Source organism: Pelmatolapia mariae, linkage group LG8, assembly GCF_036321145.2.
Source record: "Pelmatolapia mariae isolate MD_Pm_ZW linkage group LG8, Pm_UMD_F_2, whole genome shotgun sequence".
NCBI classification, from domain to species: domain Eukaryota; kingdom Metazoa; phylum Chordata; class Actinopteri; order Cichliformes; family Cichlidae; genus Pelmatolapia; species Pelmatolapia mariae.
Genome location: NC_086234.1, coordinates 8937719 through 8955000, shown reverse-complemented (window position 1 = coordinate 8955000; position 17282 = coordinate 8937719). Strand labels below are relative to the sequence as shown.

General features: G+C 39.0%; 1 protein-coding gene across 1 annotated transcript in view; it reads left to right on the top strand.

Moving 5' to 3' along the window:
* Positions 1-17282, top strand: part of LOC134633718 (glutamate receptor ionotropic, NMDA 2C-like) — a 63274-nt gene that overhangs the window by 39875 nt on the left and 6117 nt on the right. Inside the window, exons 10-15 of the mRNA XM_063482707.1 lie at positions 4120-4288; positions 6029-6182; positions 6573-6698; positions 8066-8295; positions 13149-13309; positions 15842-16029. Coding sequence (XP_063338777.1) covers positions 4120-4288; positions 6029-6182; positions 6573-6698; positions 8066-8295; positions 13149-13309; positions 15842-16029 — 1028 coding nt within the window. The remainder of the gene's footprint in view (positions 1-4119; positions 4289-6028; positions 6183-6572; positions 6699-8065; positions 8296-13148; positions 13310-15841; positions 16030-17282) is intronic.

Sequence of the window (17282 nt, the reverse complement as noted above, 5' to 3'; positions counted from 1 at the left end):
CTGTCTAACATGGGGACATCTGTCATAGTGGGACAATGTTATCCCAGCCTACCCTCTTTCTGGTTCTCTTTCTCTACTTCTCTCTGGCTGGCGTGTCCCATTTGGACGGTGACCAACAAATAGGGAGCAGGAAAGAGAGAGGGAGAGAGGCGACTGGTGCTCTATAAATCAGTTAATCTTGTTGTGTGGTCTGAGCGGCTTCCCTGCAGAGCAGATGTTTAGTGTGATTAAAACTTTTTGTCTTGCTCATTAAAAACCCTTTCTTTGGACAGATGATAGCTTCTTTTGCCAAAAGGCTAAGCCTACCTCTCCGGGCTGATTAAGAGTAGGAATTCCACACTAAAATCCAGCGTCTCAAATCTCAGCTGTCTGAAATAGTATGGTGTAACCCAATACTGAGCGACCAGCTGCTAATGGGAAGCAGGACTTAAATTAGATAAGATCTGGGGCAGAAAATTAACTGATAGGAATTTAGATAATTTATTATTTGAGATAATTGATAAATAATTTAGACAACTGATTATTCAAAATTGACAAGAGTTGCTTATGTTATCTTAAGATGTTTTTCTTTTATTGTATACTTTAAACAACTTTGAACTCTGATAGGTCACAATTTTTACAAAACGTACAAAAAAGTTATTGTTTGTTGAAAACGCTATTTTCAAAGATTATTGTCTACAATGTCGTCACATGATGATCACAGGACTCTTTGAAGTCCTGTGAAAAATGAAGTACACCCTTACTGTTTCCATAGTAACTTGGAAGGTAAGTATTAGGAAACTGGAAGGTAACTTCATGACAGTAATATCAGAAGAAGATTGAAAAAGTATTAATTCTTTGGAAGGGTTGCAGAAAAGAACACGGTAGCAGGGCTTAGGTTTACAAATCTGCATCTAAATATTTCGGAACACTGTTCTTTGCAAAGATGAGACCAAAGTGGAGATATTTGATCATATACACAACACAACCACCTCATACCAACTGTTAAGCCCAGTGATGGAGGAATGATCATTTTGGCTTGTTTTCTGGGCACCTAGCAGTCATTTAGTCGACCATTAAGTCCTCTGAATCCCAAAGTATTCTTGAGTCAAATATGAGGCCATCTGGCCTACAGCTAAAGCTTGGCCCAAAGTGGATCAGGACAGTGATCCCAAGCACAGCAGCAAATCTGCAACAGGATGGTTGAAAAATAAAGAACCAAGGTGTTGCAATGGCCCAGTCAAAGTCCAGACCTCAACCTGATTGAAATGCTGTGGTGTGAGAGCTGTGCATCAACACACACCTCAATGAAATTCAGAAATATTGTAATTAAGAGGACCAGAATTCCTCTACAAGTTGTAAGAGACAGATGAAGTCATACGTGAGACTACCTCAAATTATTGCTGGTAAAATTCTACAAACTACTGAATCATAGGGTTTACTTGGCATTTCACCGGACTGCTCAGAGTCCTCTGAAAACGTTCCTTTTCACATGACTGTTGGTTGTGTGCAGCAGAAGTATCTAATAATGAGGTAATTTGGAGGTGGTGGTCTTCCTCTACCTTGATGCATTTTTGCTCAAAGATAAACTGACAAATAACATTACTCTGGAATACAGTTTTTTTTTAGTAAACTATTCACATTTAAATTCATGGCAGCTCGACCATTGACCATTATAGTATGACCACTCAAAGTTTAGTCCGTAAAGTAATGGTTTTCTGAGTTTGATATGGAAGAATTTACTTCTCTTGGCCTTATGCCCATCTAACACTATAACCTGAACTGGAACGTTATAGTAAACCAGTATCAGTACAAGCCTAAAACCAGAAGAGTGAAGGCTATTACAGAGAGCCATGTCTGACTATTCCACCTCCCTCTTACTTTATGCATCCGTTCTGTCATTTGGCACGTCTTTGATTTGTCTTTCTGAGAAAATGAATCCACTTTCCATTTCAAAGTTTATTAACGATTGCATTAAGAGCACACATAAAAGTACAGACCCCATCAAGAGTCATAAGTAATGCAAAGCAATGTTACCTCACTTGCAGTCCTTTAAGTCCACATAACTTGTCAGTGCTTTTTCAGTGATACTCAGATTAAAAAATGTTTAATCTGCAATGACAGGGATATCAAACCTGTGTTCCACATGCAAAAACCAGCTTCCCAAGGGGTCCAGTACTTACACCTTTTCAGATTAAAAGAAAGCAAACATTTTTTAGGTGTTTCTTTTCTTAAAATTAAGTTATTATTCAATGTTTTTACACTTTTGAGCTCAAATTAGGCTCATTAACCAAAGCGAGTTAACGAGTCCTTGTGAGGCACAGTGTTCATTGAATATCTTTAGCTCTGCTTGAATATCCTTATATAAACCAGTAAAGTAAGTCATAAGACAAATATTTTATTATTCATTTTAGATTAGGTCCAGCTTTCTATCCAAAGGTTTAAAATAATAATAAAATGTTGAAGAATCACAAAGCTTTAGTATCCGTAAACTTATGGCCGCAAAGCGTGCCTCTGGAGTTTGACTGTTGGTTTGATTAAAATATATTGTACTCTGCTTCAGGTAATCAGTTAAAAGAAAATAAATGAAAAACAGTGATGAGATTAATAATATAAGATTTATATTATCTGATGGAAATACAAACGTTAATAGTTTGCACTGTGCAGCAACGAGGACGATCAGTGTGGTGCAATACTGTTGGGCATTAACTTTGTAGTGTTTTCCTCATCATTTCAACTGGATCACAGTGATGGTAATTTCACAATCTCTTCTCCTTCTTCCTCCTCCTCCTCCTCCTCCTCCTCCTCCATCTGTCCTCCTTTGCACTTGCCCTCATTTCCCTCAAAACTGAATCCGCTGCCCCATCGCTGCATCGTCTGGCTGTTGGTCCGTATGTTTTCTGTCTGCTGTTCAGCTGACAGTTTCCCTTTCTCTCACTCTCTCTGGTCTAACATGCTCCCCTCCACGCTGCACTAGTTTCTGGGCATTTGTGGAGACCGCACCTCACAGCACAACACAACTGCTGCTGCGCATCCCCAGGGGACATTGTACTGTATGCGTACATGTGTTCGTGTATGAAACGGAGAGAGACGGCCCAGTTTACGCGTGCTTTTGTGTGTGTTTGTGTGTGAATTGTTAGTGGAGTGTGTATAATGACGACAGGTGGCCAGCTCCTGCAGCAATTAATTAACACTGCGTTTATCAGAGCTAGACTCCCGTGAAAGAACCAAGCCCTCCAAATGCACTTAAAATGTTTCTAAAATGAACTCTTAAGATTTGGAAAATAATCACCTTGAATGTTAATTACTCACTTGACTTTTTTCATTCAATCACTTGCTCATTTATTCACTCACGTCGTCTCTTTATCGTTCTTCAGCTCTTATGCTGACTCATTGACATGCCGAGGTTATCAGTCAGTTACGCACACAGACGCACGCAGACAGACACACACACCGAGTGACTCAGCCCTCGTAGATTTTAGACCCTCTTCTTTGGCAGCTGAATAGATGAAAGAGCAGAGGGGGAAAAAGAGAGTTTTTCTTTTCTCAGGAAGTGTGTCAACTCCATTTTCACTTTGTCTGATTTTAACTTTCCCTGTTTGGTGTCACTTTTTGAGGTTTCCATTATTTTTTATTCTATTATTTTTTTTCCCACAATTTCCTTTCCCTCTGTTCTCTTCTTCAACACCCCATTAAGTAGCAAGGCCACAGAGAGCAAGGGAGTGCACCCCACAAATGCTACACACCTTAATGGGCTTTGATTAGAGGCCATCACAGTCAGTCAACCATTCACTGTGGCCTCTGTCACACAGTGTGCGAGTGTATTTGTGCTTGTTTGTCATTTTTAGGCGTCGACTCCATCTCACTGAAAGACATGCTGTTAACTGACATTGATTCTAGCTAATGAACCAGCCATTGCCTGCCCTTCACTTTACTGCTGTAGACGATGGTGTCTGTCAGCATGAGAGCCTGCGACTATTTAGCACTCGCTCTCTGAAGCAAAGTAAGACAACAGCATTGGTCTTGATGCTAAAGATAGCAACTGTCCCAGCTGCCAGCGAGGATCTTTGATCACAGGATGGTTAAGCAAAGTTGTACTAACCGTGTGTGTGACTCTGCTTTTTCTCACCCTTCTTGCAGCATTATTGGCCACTCAGAGTCCTACACAAAGCTGTGCTGTAAGGGCTTCTGCATAGACATCTTGAAGAAGCTGTCCCGCACCATCAAGTTCTCCTATGACCTTTACCTGGTTACCAATGGGAAACATGGCAAGCTGGTCCGCGGCGTTTGGAACGGGATGATTGGAGAGGTGAGACATATGGCTACTGAAACAACAAGAAGTTCCTGAATCCAGCAGACATTGCAGCTTTCTTGAGCTGCCTGCTGCCGTTGAACAGACAATTATTATAAAAAGGTGTATGAAGATGTTCAGCCACAGATCTAACCAGAATAAATGGAGGTTTTAGGCTACAGCCTGCCCTAGTAACATAAATGTAAGTTATTTATGAGTAGCATATTAGACATCAGCCAAAAACAGCACTGAATATCAAATAGAGCACACAGCAACAATTATTCTTTAGTTGTCTGCTCCTTTCAACCAAAGCAGTTCTGTTGAATTCAGAAATAGTCCAACTTTAAAAAGAGAGACACCTGTATTTAGAAGCATGGCACACACAAACTAACATTCATTTTAACCATTTAAATATGTATGAGGCTGATTTTAGGGTTACTTGCAGGAAGTGCAGAGAGCTGTAACTGACAATTATAAGTTTCCATGCCCCCCCAATACATTTAATTACAATACTCACTCTTCTTGTAGATCTACATTGATTTCTACCATCCTCCTCTTCTTTAGCTGCTAAAAAGCTGCTCCCTGGTGCACTTAGCGTATAGTGGTTATTATAAAAGCTTTTTCACTTAAAACCAGTGCTGCGTGCTAAAGCTGGAAACAAGGCTGATGAGAGTAATGAGAATAAAGTAAAAGGTTAAACCCGCAGGCTATAAAACCCGACGACTGAAATGAGACACTATAATACTCTGTGTAAGCGAATGAAAGTACAGAGAGGTTGACGATTCTTTGTGGGTTTTTCACCACAAGTCAGTCTTTTCATACTAAATAAAATTTTTATTCACTGTTAATATAAAAAATAGAACTAAAAAGTGTCAAAGTATAAATTTTCACTAAACAGTACTTCAGAGTAAGTCCCATCAAATAGAGCGGGATCAGAGTAATAATTTCCTCTCAGACACTTGTCAGATAATACAATTTGTGATGAAACTAAAACAAGACTGGAAAGTTTTAAATGTTTTTACACCAGGTACACTTTTTTAATATTAAAGCCATTATATTTTATGTATTTTAAATTGGAAATTTTAACATTAGTCCATCTAAAATTAAAAATGTCAGGGTAAAAGTACCTGAGAACAGTACTTGAGCATTTGTAGGCAGTGATTTCCTACTTTTGCACAAATACAGTTTCAAGTAATGATGCACACTAGGACAAGCAGCATTAAATAGTCAAGAGTTTTGGTTTTTTTGATGGGCTTTTTTTTAGGTCAGTGGTGTGATGTCATGCATATGCATACGGTGCTAATACATCATTTTCCCCGCACACACCAAGCCACGTCCAACAGAGCTGCATCTGAAAGTGAAGCACCTGAACAGGTGTTCCTCAGGAGAGACTTTTGCTTGTGTTTTTGTGCCTGAAGGCGTCGTGCTTTGGAACTGTATAATTGCGTGTGTGTGTGTATGTGTATAAAAAATGCTTTACATGCTTTACAGAAAAACTGGCTTGGATGTGAGAGCTCTTGAGATGCAGCATTTTCTCCTTGTGGATTCTGCAATGATGAAAGAAATGTTTTTCATTTATTGCTTGCTGCTTGTGGCTTCCCTGTTTTAAAAGGATTGCTTGTAAAATGTGGAAATATTTCTATTTTAAGCAGAGCACATGTAGGATAAAGAGGGGGAAATTGTTGACCACTACAGCTGGCTCACTGTTGTGCTTCTGTGTTGGTTTTGTTTGCTTTCTGCTTATGTCTCTTCTCTCAGGTGCTGTACAGGCGGGCTGACATGGCCATTGGCTCTCTCACTATCAACGAGGAGCGTTCTGAAATCATTGACTTCTCTGTGCCATTTGTTGAGACGGGCATCAGCGTCATGGTTGCGCGCAGCAACGGAACAGTATCTCCGTCTGCTTTTCTTGGTGAGAAGCACATTCACATTTACAATTTCCTTTGTTCAAGCTGGTTGTATCATTTGTTATCTTTGGAGTGCGATGTTGCCGTCTTTCAAAACACTTTCTTGCAGGGTGGCCTACTTAAACGAGTTCTGTCTCCGTAGACGCTTCAAGAAACTTCTCATTAAGCTTTTATCCCACCAATGACTGTAGCCTACAACTAAATCCCCTAATGCATGACACACACACCTAAATCTCTTTACCAAACAACAAAATTCAGCTTCATTCTCCCTCCTGTTATCCTGTTATCACACACGTTGATCCCGCCTATCTCAGGCTGAGGTTTTGAAACAGAAGCACAAAAGAGACTTACGCCAACCCATGTTCGTTCCTTCACTTCTCCTCCTCCTCTTCCAGAGCCTTATAGCCCAGCAGTCTGGGTCATGATGTTTGTGATGTGCCTGACTGTGGTGGCTGTGACGGTGTTTGTGTTTGAATACTTCAGCCCAGCTGGCTACAATCGCAGTCTGGTGAGCGCCAAAGGTGAGTTTTACACCTTTTTGTTGGAAGAATTTATGATGGATAATACAGGACTCATAATTACTAGATCATCATTAAAGCAGTGGCAAAGTCTGTTGTTTTCAGTGTAATATGTCAAATGGAGTCAATTAGTATTTTCTTCTTTTAAAAATATCCACAGAATAGCTCAGAGCTATTCAATTTGCATCCACCAAGCATTTCAAAGTAAGCCTGCCTGCAGGCCTCTAAATCCCGCCCCTCCCCGCTAGCATGTCCTGCAACCTCAAATTCCTTAACGAAATTTTGGGTTGGGTTTGGGAGGGCTAATCAATCCCAGAATTCAGCGCTGACAGAGTGTGCCTCGTCTCCAGGTCCGAAAGGTCATTTTCCTGTTTTAATTAGCATTCGTCGCTTCACTAATCGAAGTGTGATTGATGGCGGTGGCACCCTCCGTTGCTGCACATGAGCAATGGTGGCAGAGAGCGATGGAAACGGGCTGATGCAGTGAAATTGTTCTGTCATTTGGAAGTTTGTAGAAGGGCATGAGATGGCTGATGAATACTTACACAATGAACAGTAGACATATTTTGTGTGAAGAAAGAATCCAGAGAAAGAAAAAGGGCTGAACACTGTCATCAAATACTGCACTTAAAGAATCCATTCATCCACATAAAAAGAAAACAAACAAAACTTAATTTCCCCTTAACTCTGGTGGTATTTTACCATGCAGATAATTTAGCTTTGCTTAGAGATTTCTTTTTTATATTACATTTTGGCTGAAGAAAGCCCCAATCCCCAGTGAAAACAAGACTGTTCTGCTGAGGAAATGACAGCCACAGTGGGTTTTGTAACTGAAAAAAGCCTGGAAGCAACTGCAGGGAGTATTAGTTTAGTTTGTCAGGAGCAACGAAGGAAAGAACATGGAAGGACAAAGTCTGCAGTAAGGGGAGATCTGGGTAGAGGTACTGGTCAAAAAAACTCTGACGTCAGATAATAATTTTTTCTCTGACCATTGAAACGTGGGTATTTAAGCCAAAACAAAGCCTTTTCTTTTACATCACATCACATAATTGGCAAATGTCATTTTTCAAAGTGGAAACAAATATGAAATGTCTACCACAGTGCCATCCAGACAGCTAACTGAAGATAGTGGCATTTATTTGCAGCAACTGATCCAGGGACAGTTCCTCAGTTTTCCCACATCCACCTCCAAACATGAAAGTTGCCTGCTATGGCGCACATGCCTTGAATCCATGCGCCTCCTTTTTCCACTTCGCTGTTTATTTCTACAAATCCAATAAAGGAAGATGAGCTCAAGGTAGTTTACTCTAAAAGTGATAGAGAAAACATGCATGATTAGATGATACTGTCTCCTGTTTCTATTTCATCAGCTCCCGGTGGTCCAACATTCACTATTGGGAAGTCAGTGTGGCTGTTGTGGGGCATCGTCTTCAACAACTCTGTCCCGATTGAAAACCCTAAAGGCACCACGAGTAAGATCATGGTCCTGGTGTGGGCCTTCTTTGCCGTCATCTTCCTGGCTTCTTACACCGCCAACCTGGCTGCTTTCATGATCCAGGAGCAATATATCGACACTGTGTCTGGGCTCTCTGACAAAAAGGTAAGACACTGAACAAAGTTTCACTTGGAGGAACAATGAGGTGGAACAGTTGCTCCCAAACACAGAGGGTTTTTGTGGAGCTGTGAGATATGGAGAAAATCATGTCTTTTTGTTCAAATCCAGCTTATACCACATCATCTGCTCGCTGTCACTCCGCATTGACTAATAAGCCGTGAATGGAGGAGAGACAAAAGACTCACAGAAAGCCTTTAAGATGAAGTCAAGTAAAAAGACTCTGATGTGAATGTCTCTGTCCTTTTCCTATCACTGGGGAGCCCAGTGGCATGAATGACTAATCAATTACTCCCTTCTGTCAATACAGATGGTGTCTGAGTCTCAACTTGTCCTGTCAGTGTTTTGATCTGTCCATCAATATTCTCTCCGTGCCGTCTCCATCGCTCGTCTCGCTCACACTGTTAAAACAAGATCAGAAAATGTCAAATGATTAAAAAAAGAAAACTAAACAGCAACAAAAAAAGGGTCAACAGAAGAAAAGAACACCCACATACTTTACTTAAATGTGCATCCACATACTAAGACACACACACATACACTCAACCTGGAAGCAGGTCCTCAGAGGAGCTTTACAAGAAAGCCTGTCTTCATACATAGCATAAACATCTCCCAGGCAGGGATCAGCAGAGCCACTTCAGTGATCTATGGCTGTATTAACTGACTATATTAACTTTATGCAAATGCATTATGCTCCAGAACTGATATTAATTAGGCTGCACAGCATAGAGCCGCATCTTCCTTTAATTCAGCACAACAAAAGATTGGTTAGGTTTAGATCATACCCTCGCTAGGTTTACATGTTGCAGGTTTAAAGGACACACAATTATTTTAGATTTTTGTACAGGAGTCCTTGAAATATGTCTTGTTCTGAAAATAACATCATAATTTCCTAGAATTTCCAGAGAAAATTAATAGAAAGAAATCTGCTCTGTGGCACTAACTATGGACAAAATATGAATCTATCCAAAAGAAGAGCTTTATTTAAACCCAAATATATCTCAATATTTAGTTTCTTAGCATGCATAACTATATGATCATTCTTTATTATTTATTCTCTATCATGAGCCAATTAGACTAAATAGGGTTTAAGTTACTAAGAGCCAGTGTTGGTCAAGTTACTTGAAAATAGTAATTAGTTACTAATTACTTTTTTTAAATTAGTTACTAATTACTGATTACTTCTCCAAGCAAGTAATGCCATTGCTTTACTGATTATTTATTTTCAAAAGTAATTAGTTACTTATTACTTTTTAAAAACATGATACACAACCTCAATACATAATAAAGCAATAGACGTAAATGTAATCAAATGTAATCAAATGAAAAAGTCTCTTTTTAAAACTTGTTTTATTAGTTTTAATCTATTAACTTTATGCATCAAGCAAAAATTAAATTATATGCAAATCGCTCTGACGTGAAGAAATTTGTTTAACATTTGAACCTATTTTCTGATATTGCAGAATATAAAATACACTAACTCTTTCAAATAGATGCAAGTAAAACACAGCAAAAAATAAATAAAATAGAAAATTCAGCAGCACTAAGTCCTGTCGCTCTTAAATCTATTTTCACCTGTTTAGCAGGAGTGGGGTTGGTGGAGGTTTGCCCGGTGCCCAGTGGTCATGTCAGTGGGTAGATCCGGGGGTTTCTCTGTGAATTTCACAAAATTACGGTTTAGTAACGCAGTAACGCAGCATGTTTATGAGAAAGTAACAGTAATCTAATTACTTTTTTGCAATCGTAATCCCTTACTTTACTTGTTACTTGAAAGAAGTAATCAGATTACAGTTACTGTCCATCTCTGCTAAGAGCCACAGGTGGGAAGTAATCACGTGCAAATATTTCATTACTGTACTTAAATAGAATTTTCAGGTATCTGAACTTTATTTGAGTATTTATTTTTCAGATAATTTTTTACTGTTATTCCCGACATTTTTAAACAAACATGTGTACTTTCTACTTCTTACATTTTAAAAACGGACTCGTTACTTTTGGTTTAACTCTGGAGCTTAAGTGGGCCGGAAGAAGCGCAGGTGTCTTTTGCAGTACTCCAGAATCTAGCTAGCACTAAATTGCAGATTTAAAGCTTAAGTGTAATGCCATAATTATCATCACATATTTGAATTGTATATGATGTATTTTGATAAAGTATGTATTTTCATATTGTGAAACATCCTGCAAAACAAACTAAGCTGTAATAACTTTAAATGTTGTGTTATTTAGTGCATGATAAACAGGTTAGTTTGCAGTACTGTGGTGACTTCACAGTGATGAAAAAGATCACAAGAAAATTTTTTTATTGAAAAATAAAGTTTTCAATTTTCTTAAACAGCTGGCTAATAAATCTAAGTGTAGCAACACTTACATAGGAGGTTTGTGGTCTTACTGTTCACTCAAAGCGCTTTACACAAGTTACAAAAGCCATTCATGCAGTGCTTTATCTATCACACATCTACAACTACAGTCAGTTTCGGATCACCAGTTAATCTAACAAGCATGTATTTGGACCTTGGGAGGATACTGGCATCCCCAGAGAAAATCCACAGGCACAGGGAGCACAAACTACACACAGAATATTTAAGGAGGACCCAGAACTTGCATGCTGTGAGGCAACAATGCTAATCACCGCACCACCTTACCACCTGTGAAGTTCTGAAATTTCTCAAACAGGGTGAAATACTTTTTGGGGGGGATTATTTGTGAGCTGTGGATTTATCATACATATCACTGTAGTGTAGGTGTTTCATATTCAGGTTTGGAAAAATGTCTCCAGCTCAGATATAATGGGAATCTTCTGATGCTGTATGCAAATAAGAACACATGATACATAAGTGTGATTATAATTAGAATCATAAGGTTTTAAGTTTACAATGAGGCATTTGTACTTGATACTTGTGTGTGCTTTTGATTTTTTTTTTTTTTTTTTTAAAGGTTATAGGAGTCACTGCTGAACGAGATCACTGGCTTAATCCTAAATTTCCTAAAATTTAAGCCAAAGAGTTTCCTTTTTGTAAAGTCATTATGTACTAAAATAAGTATATTTTAATGCCCACATACAATATCACACATGCATAACTGCCCTTTTTTCTATTAAAGTAATTTCGAACTAATGGGAACAAACTCTGCAGTCCTTGATCTGTATAAAATTGCAGTAACCTTTCAAGTTCAGGAATTGTTGTGTGAAATTCTGCCCTTTACTTCCACAGAAACTGTTTTCCAAAGCTGCAATTAGTCACTAAAAGGCTCTTGATGCTACATATTATTATTTTATTAACTTAAACACACTCTGCAATTTTGTACACAAGAGGAGCTCAGGACATCGCCACCCCATCAATTACAATGAAATTGCTTTTAGAGGGAATCTCTTGATGGCCAGCATGGACAGGAGCAGCAATTACAGCAACCAATAATTCTTCAGTTGTATGTATGGGTGTCAAATTAAGATAGACTTGCACAATGTGAACCTATCCTGTAATTTCTAATCTTCTGGCTATGATGTGGCCTTTTTTTTTTCCAAATAGCTCATTATAACAAAAAGCCTCTCATCGAAAGCCATTGCAATTGCAGCTAAAGAGTGATTATATGAACACACATAGACGCATCTACTCGTACGCTCACATTTTGATTGGCCCATTCATTCGTGCTCAGCGCAAAAGGTCAACGCTGTAACCAAGATGAATAGCTCTTTGCTGTTTACAGTCTAATTGAGCGTTAACAGACATATTTCAGCTTCATTCTGGTCTCTGCATCATCTAATCAAACGCGAACTTCGATCAGCCACAGATTGAACCATGCTAGGATCATCTCTGTGCAGTGAAATGATTCGAACTCATGCATGTTGATATCAGATTTTAATAACACTGAGGTGAGTGAGTGGCTTCCATTCCATTTATGCAGCGTTACGTTTAGTCGCCGATAAGATCAGTTTTGAAAAAGATGGAATGACTTTAAGATGGATTTCATTAGCAAGAACCTCAACCTGAAATATGAATGACAGGCGCTAATTGAAGATGAAGCAGGGAGCTTGGGCAGAGGCTGTAGTTTGGAGAAGGCATTCCCAAGCATCGGTGGTGGCCTCTGGGCCTTGCAAATCGCCATCATACCTTTGAGAGACGTTGAGCCAGAGAAAATGACAGCAAAGAGTACGTGGTGCCAGCAGGCATTTGTAGAAATTTTAAGTGTTTGGGGTGTGGTCCAGCTCATCAAATTGAAATAAATTATTTTCAGTTCATCTAAGTAGTCCCTCATCCTTTTGACTCCTTTCTACCATGTTACTTCACACTTATGTCTGCTCTTTAGTTTATTTTTAATTCCCTCTCCATTTATTGATTCACAATTTCTTGCCTAAGATTCTTCGTAATTTCCCTTTATGTTTCCTTTTCTCCTTTTTCCAAATTCTTCTTTTTTCTTTCTCCTTTCCTTCCTTTTTATTCTTTCCTCTACCCATCCTTCATCTTCTTTATCATTTTATTTCACCTGTTTCTTCTGCTCTTTCGTCTTTTGCCTCTTCTTTTCCACATCCTTTGGTCTTTCCTTTGTTTTCCTTTTTCATGTCTTCATTTTTCTTTACTCTCCTCAGTTTTCTCTGTCTACATTTTAAAATATCTTTTTCCCCTTTTGCTCTTCTCCTCATCAGCATTTTTTTGTTCTCTCCCACTTCCATATTCTTCCCTGACTACTGTCAGTCTCTTGTCACTGCTTACTCCTTGTTTTTTCCCCCTAATCCCTTCTCTCTTTATGCTCTTCTCCTCACTGAAAGTCTCTTATTTCACTATGTCTCACTTTTCTCATGCGTCTTCTCCCCTTTCCCTTTTCTCTCTTCCTCCGTCTCCCTGCAGTTCCAGAGACCACATGAGCATTATCCTCCTTTCCGCTTCGGGACCGTCCCAAATGGAAGCACAGAGAGAAACATCCGCAGCAACTATCCCGACATGCACACGTACATGATGAAATACAACCAGAAAGGGGTGGAGGAAGCCCTAGAAAGCCTCAAAAATGGGTAAAGTTTTAATTACATTTTAAATATATTACACATTTTGATAGAAAATTATATTTAATTGGCCCTCATCCAAGTAAAGACATAGTAATAATTATTAGAATTTGTATAGTACAGTTGAGATTTGATGCTCTATTTGTCTATTTCTAAATTAGGCCAATCTGATGAGTGTATTTTTAGGTTTAAAGTCATTTCTAGTAGAGCTTAATTTGTATAGAAAAGAGCTGTCGAGAATGCCAACTTCACAAAGGACCAGATCATTTTTGAAGAACCATACAGGTGACTTGGGACATTTTTTATAAACCAGTTGTGCGCTCTTTATATTTTTTTACTGATTTTCTTGGTTTCACTCTGAAATAAAAATAGATTTTCAGACATCTGATCCAACATTTTCTTTCTTTCTTTCTTTTTTTTTTTTTTTACCTTTAATTAGTAATGCACCTGATGGAGTGTGTTGTCAGTCAGTTCCAGACGTAAAAGGCCACCGACTTATGGACTGCTCTGAAATTCGGCAAAAGCATTCACGGTCGCCAGATGATGAAGTAATTGTATCAGATACTTTGGTGTCACGATCAACTACAAGATAGATCGGAGGTTAATGTAGTGAGATAGATTCCATTAAATTTAGTGCAGGTATCCATGAGCCCATGAGCATAGATCGTAACTATTGTGTTGATCCCTTGACTTTTTAATCTAATGCAATGTCCTAACTTTAAACTTTATCCAACCAACTCAATTTTGTTGCAGACAGTCACTGTCTGCAGGGAACAGATATTAGCCCGTGAATACTTGCCTGTCATTGTGAACCCGTTGACGTTACCTCTTTGCCCAAAGTGATTTTTATCTTAATTCAGCCTCACAGAGCCTCTAGCTGTAGCTTTGGGTCCAAAAATATCCTTGTATCTGACAGCCTGGGTTTCTGTTCAAGACTTTTCAGTGTGTTTTAAGAGAGAGGCTCTCAACTGGTGCATTTAACTTTGGCATTATACTTTAAAAAAGCTGAGTAAAGCTTCTTTTTGATGAATTTCTACTATCAAGCAAGATTCAAACTAGATGATTGCTTTTTAAATTAACTGACAGTAATGTCAGACTAGAAGGCAGAATGTGGGCTGTAGTAAGTAAAATACCACATTCCTATTTGATAGGCTAAAATACCCCAAACCACACACAGAGTACACAACTCATTAAGTACAAGAAAAATTCACTAAGGGAGAAATTCTATTGAAGCTGATGCTGGTGCTTTGTGAAAAAATACACCCAACTTGGAACATGAATTAACTGTGATTAACCTTCTTTTTGTTTTATTTTGAGTTAAATGTCACAAACCATACTTTGGCATGATTACTGCTACACCTGTTGAAAAAGCATCATATTATGCCACCCTCTAATGACACTGAAGTCACGCTGATGTCTATTACTCTGGAAAGCTTTACAAAGCAGTTTCTAAGGCTTTGATACTCCACTAAACCACGATGAGAGTGATTATTCACAAATGGAGAAAACTTGGAGCAGTGGCTGGTTTAGTAAAGTTATTCCAAGAGCCCAGAACAACATCTAAGGAACTGCAGGCCTCACTGGGCCTTCAGAGACTGGGCAAAAATGATATTCATGGAGAGTTCCAAGGCGAAAACCACTGTTGACCAAAAAGAACTCAAAGCTCTTCTCACATTTGCCAAATCTTGATCACCCCTAAGAGTTTGGGGAAAATATCCAGTGGCCTGACAAGACAAAACATTTTGGAAGCTCTGAGTCTGGGGCTGCTTTGCTGCTTTAAGATGCCATCATCTATTCAATTCAATTCAATTTAATTCAAATAGCACAAAATTAATCTGTTGCCTCAAGGCGCTTTATTTATAAGGTAAAGATCCTGCAATAATACAGCCAAAGACCACCGAGGAGAAAGCACTTGGCGATAGTGGGAAGGAAAAACTCCTTTTAACAGGATATAAACTCCAGCAGAACCAGGCTCAGGATGGGGCGGCCATCTGCTGCCATCAATTGCCAGTTTTCACAAACGCTTGATTGCAATTCTTGTCACAGCCAGGTTGTTAGTTACTTACGTTTAGGATGTAACTGCTTTTCCACACAGAACCAGGTAGGTTTGGATAACTTTATTTGCTTGATAAAAGAAGTCATTATTAAAAAAAACTACATTTTGTGTTTACTCTGTAATCTTTGTCTAATATTAAAATGTGTTCATGATCTAACACATGCAAATATGACAAATATGCAAAAAGGAAAAGAGAAATCAGAAGGATTAGGAGGGCAAAGTTAGGCAGTGAAACACACGGTGCAGGGGTTTCTGGAACAACTTCACCGATGTCTGTGGTTCATGAGGAGAGCTTACAGTCTGAAAAATCCAGCAAAACTTGTAATATATAGAATAACTTTACTGACTGGCTGATGCATTTGGATTTTAAGCTTCATCAGGGTGGAAATAAAATCATACAGAGAACATTTTAAGTAAAATATATATATATAGAATATAAAAACATCAACCAGCCACTACACTTAAGATACTCCATTTGCATGCAGGAAGCTGGACGCCTTCATTTATGATGCTGCTGTTTTAAACTACATGGCCGGGAAGGATGAGGGCTGCAAACTGGTGACCATCGGCAGTGGGAAAGTGTTTGCCACCACCGGGTATGGCATCGCTCTGGAGAAAGACTCACGCTGGAAACGACCTATTGATCTAGCACTGTTGCAGTTCCTTGGAGATGGTAGGCACAGATCCAAATCTTTCATTTTAAAAAGTACATCTCGTACCTGCACACACTTTTAGATTTTCCTCAACTGTAAATGTCTGTGTTTATTTCTGTCTCTGTGGCACACTGTATGTGCACCATGGATCTGGGGTCAGTCCAGTTCAGTGTGTGCTGTATCAGCAGGGAAGTGGGCTTACAGGGAAGAGTTAATATCCTGCAGAACAGCAGGAAATGTTAGGGATATGATTATCTCTGTGACACACTCACACACACATATATATACACGTCCTACCTACACATACACACAAACACATTCACCATGGTGGCTGCCGCCGGTGTGGAGTTAATATCCTCCTTCCTCTGAGAGCTTAAGAGCACCCTCCCCACATACGCACACACTCACACTCACTCCGAGTTTTCCGTGATGATGCAACTAACAGTGTGTTTATGGTCAACATACGGTAACTGGGTGATAAAATGGGCCGTGCTCCCTGGAGGCCACTGGGGAGAGCTCAGCTCAAGAGGTGGCCACCTGTTCAGAGGCCTAGAGGGGTGGCTTATGTGGTAATGATATTTAATGGAGATATGTTCAGGGACCTTACATTCTCTGACATAAAGGGTGCTGTATTGGAACAGGGGAATGCATTAACATGACCAGAAAAACAAGAAAACAAAATATGCATATGTATAAAGCTTTTGTGTACACCTTATGCATACATATCTTTGAGTTTTGGTCCAAAACTTTGTTGAATTTCAAAAACATTAATAATTACCTAAATATACAGTATAATATGCACTTAATATAATTCACATATTCACATTAAAGCTATACAGTATCTCCACAGGCGGAAATATTCACTTCAGTTAGACATACCTCTTTTCCAGCCACACAGATCTCCACTATATATGGTCAGCTCATAGGCAACAAAGAACGAAGTTGCACCACCAAATGAATAAGGATTACCACAGGTTAATTAAACTTAATAATAATCGTGATGAGTGTAAATTCATATCAGTGGTGTGAAGCAGTGCATGGATGAGCTGGCAAGTGTGTGGCATATGATGTGTGTGCAAAAAGAACAATAAACCAAATTAAACACACTCCAATCTGAGCACATCTCTCCCCAATATGTAGGGTTAATTAATTTAATAGAACAGAATCACCAAAATTTAATAATGCCCCAAACAACCGTTTGTGACTGGGCCATTAATGTGGCCAGGGAAAGTGGAAAGACAAGTGCAAATCATACAGTCCACAAAGCCAACAA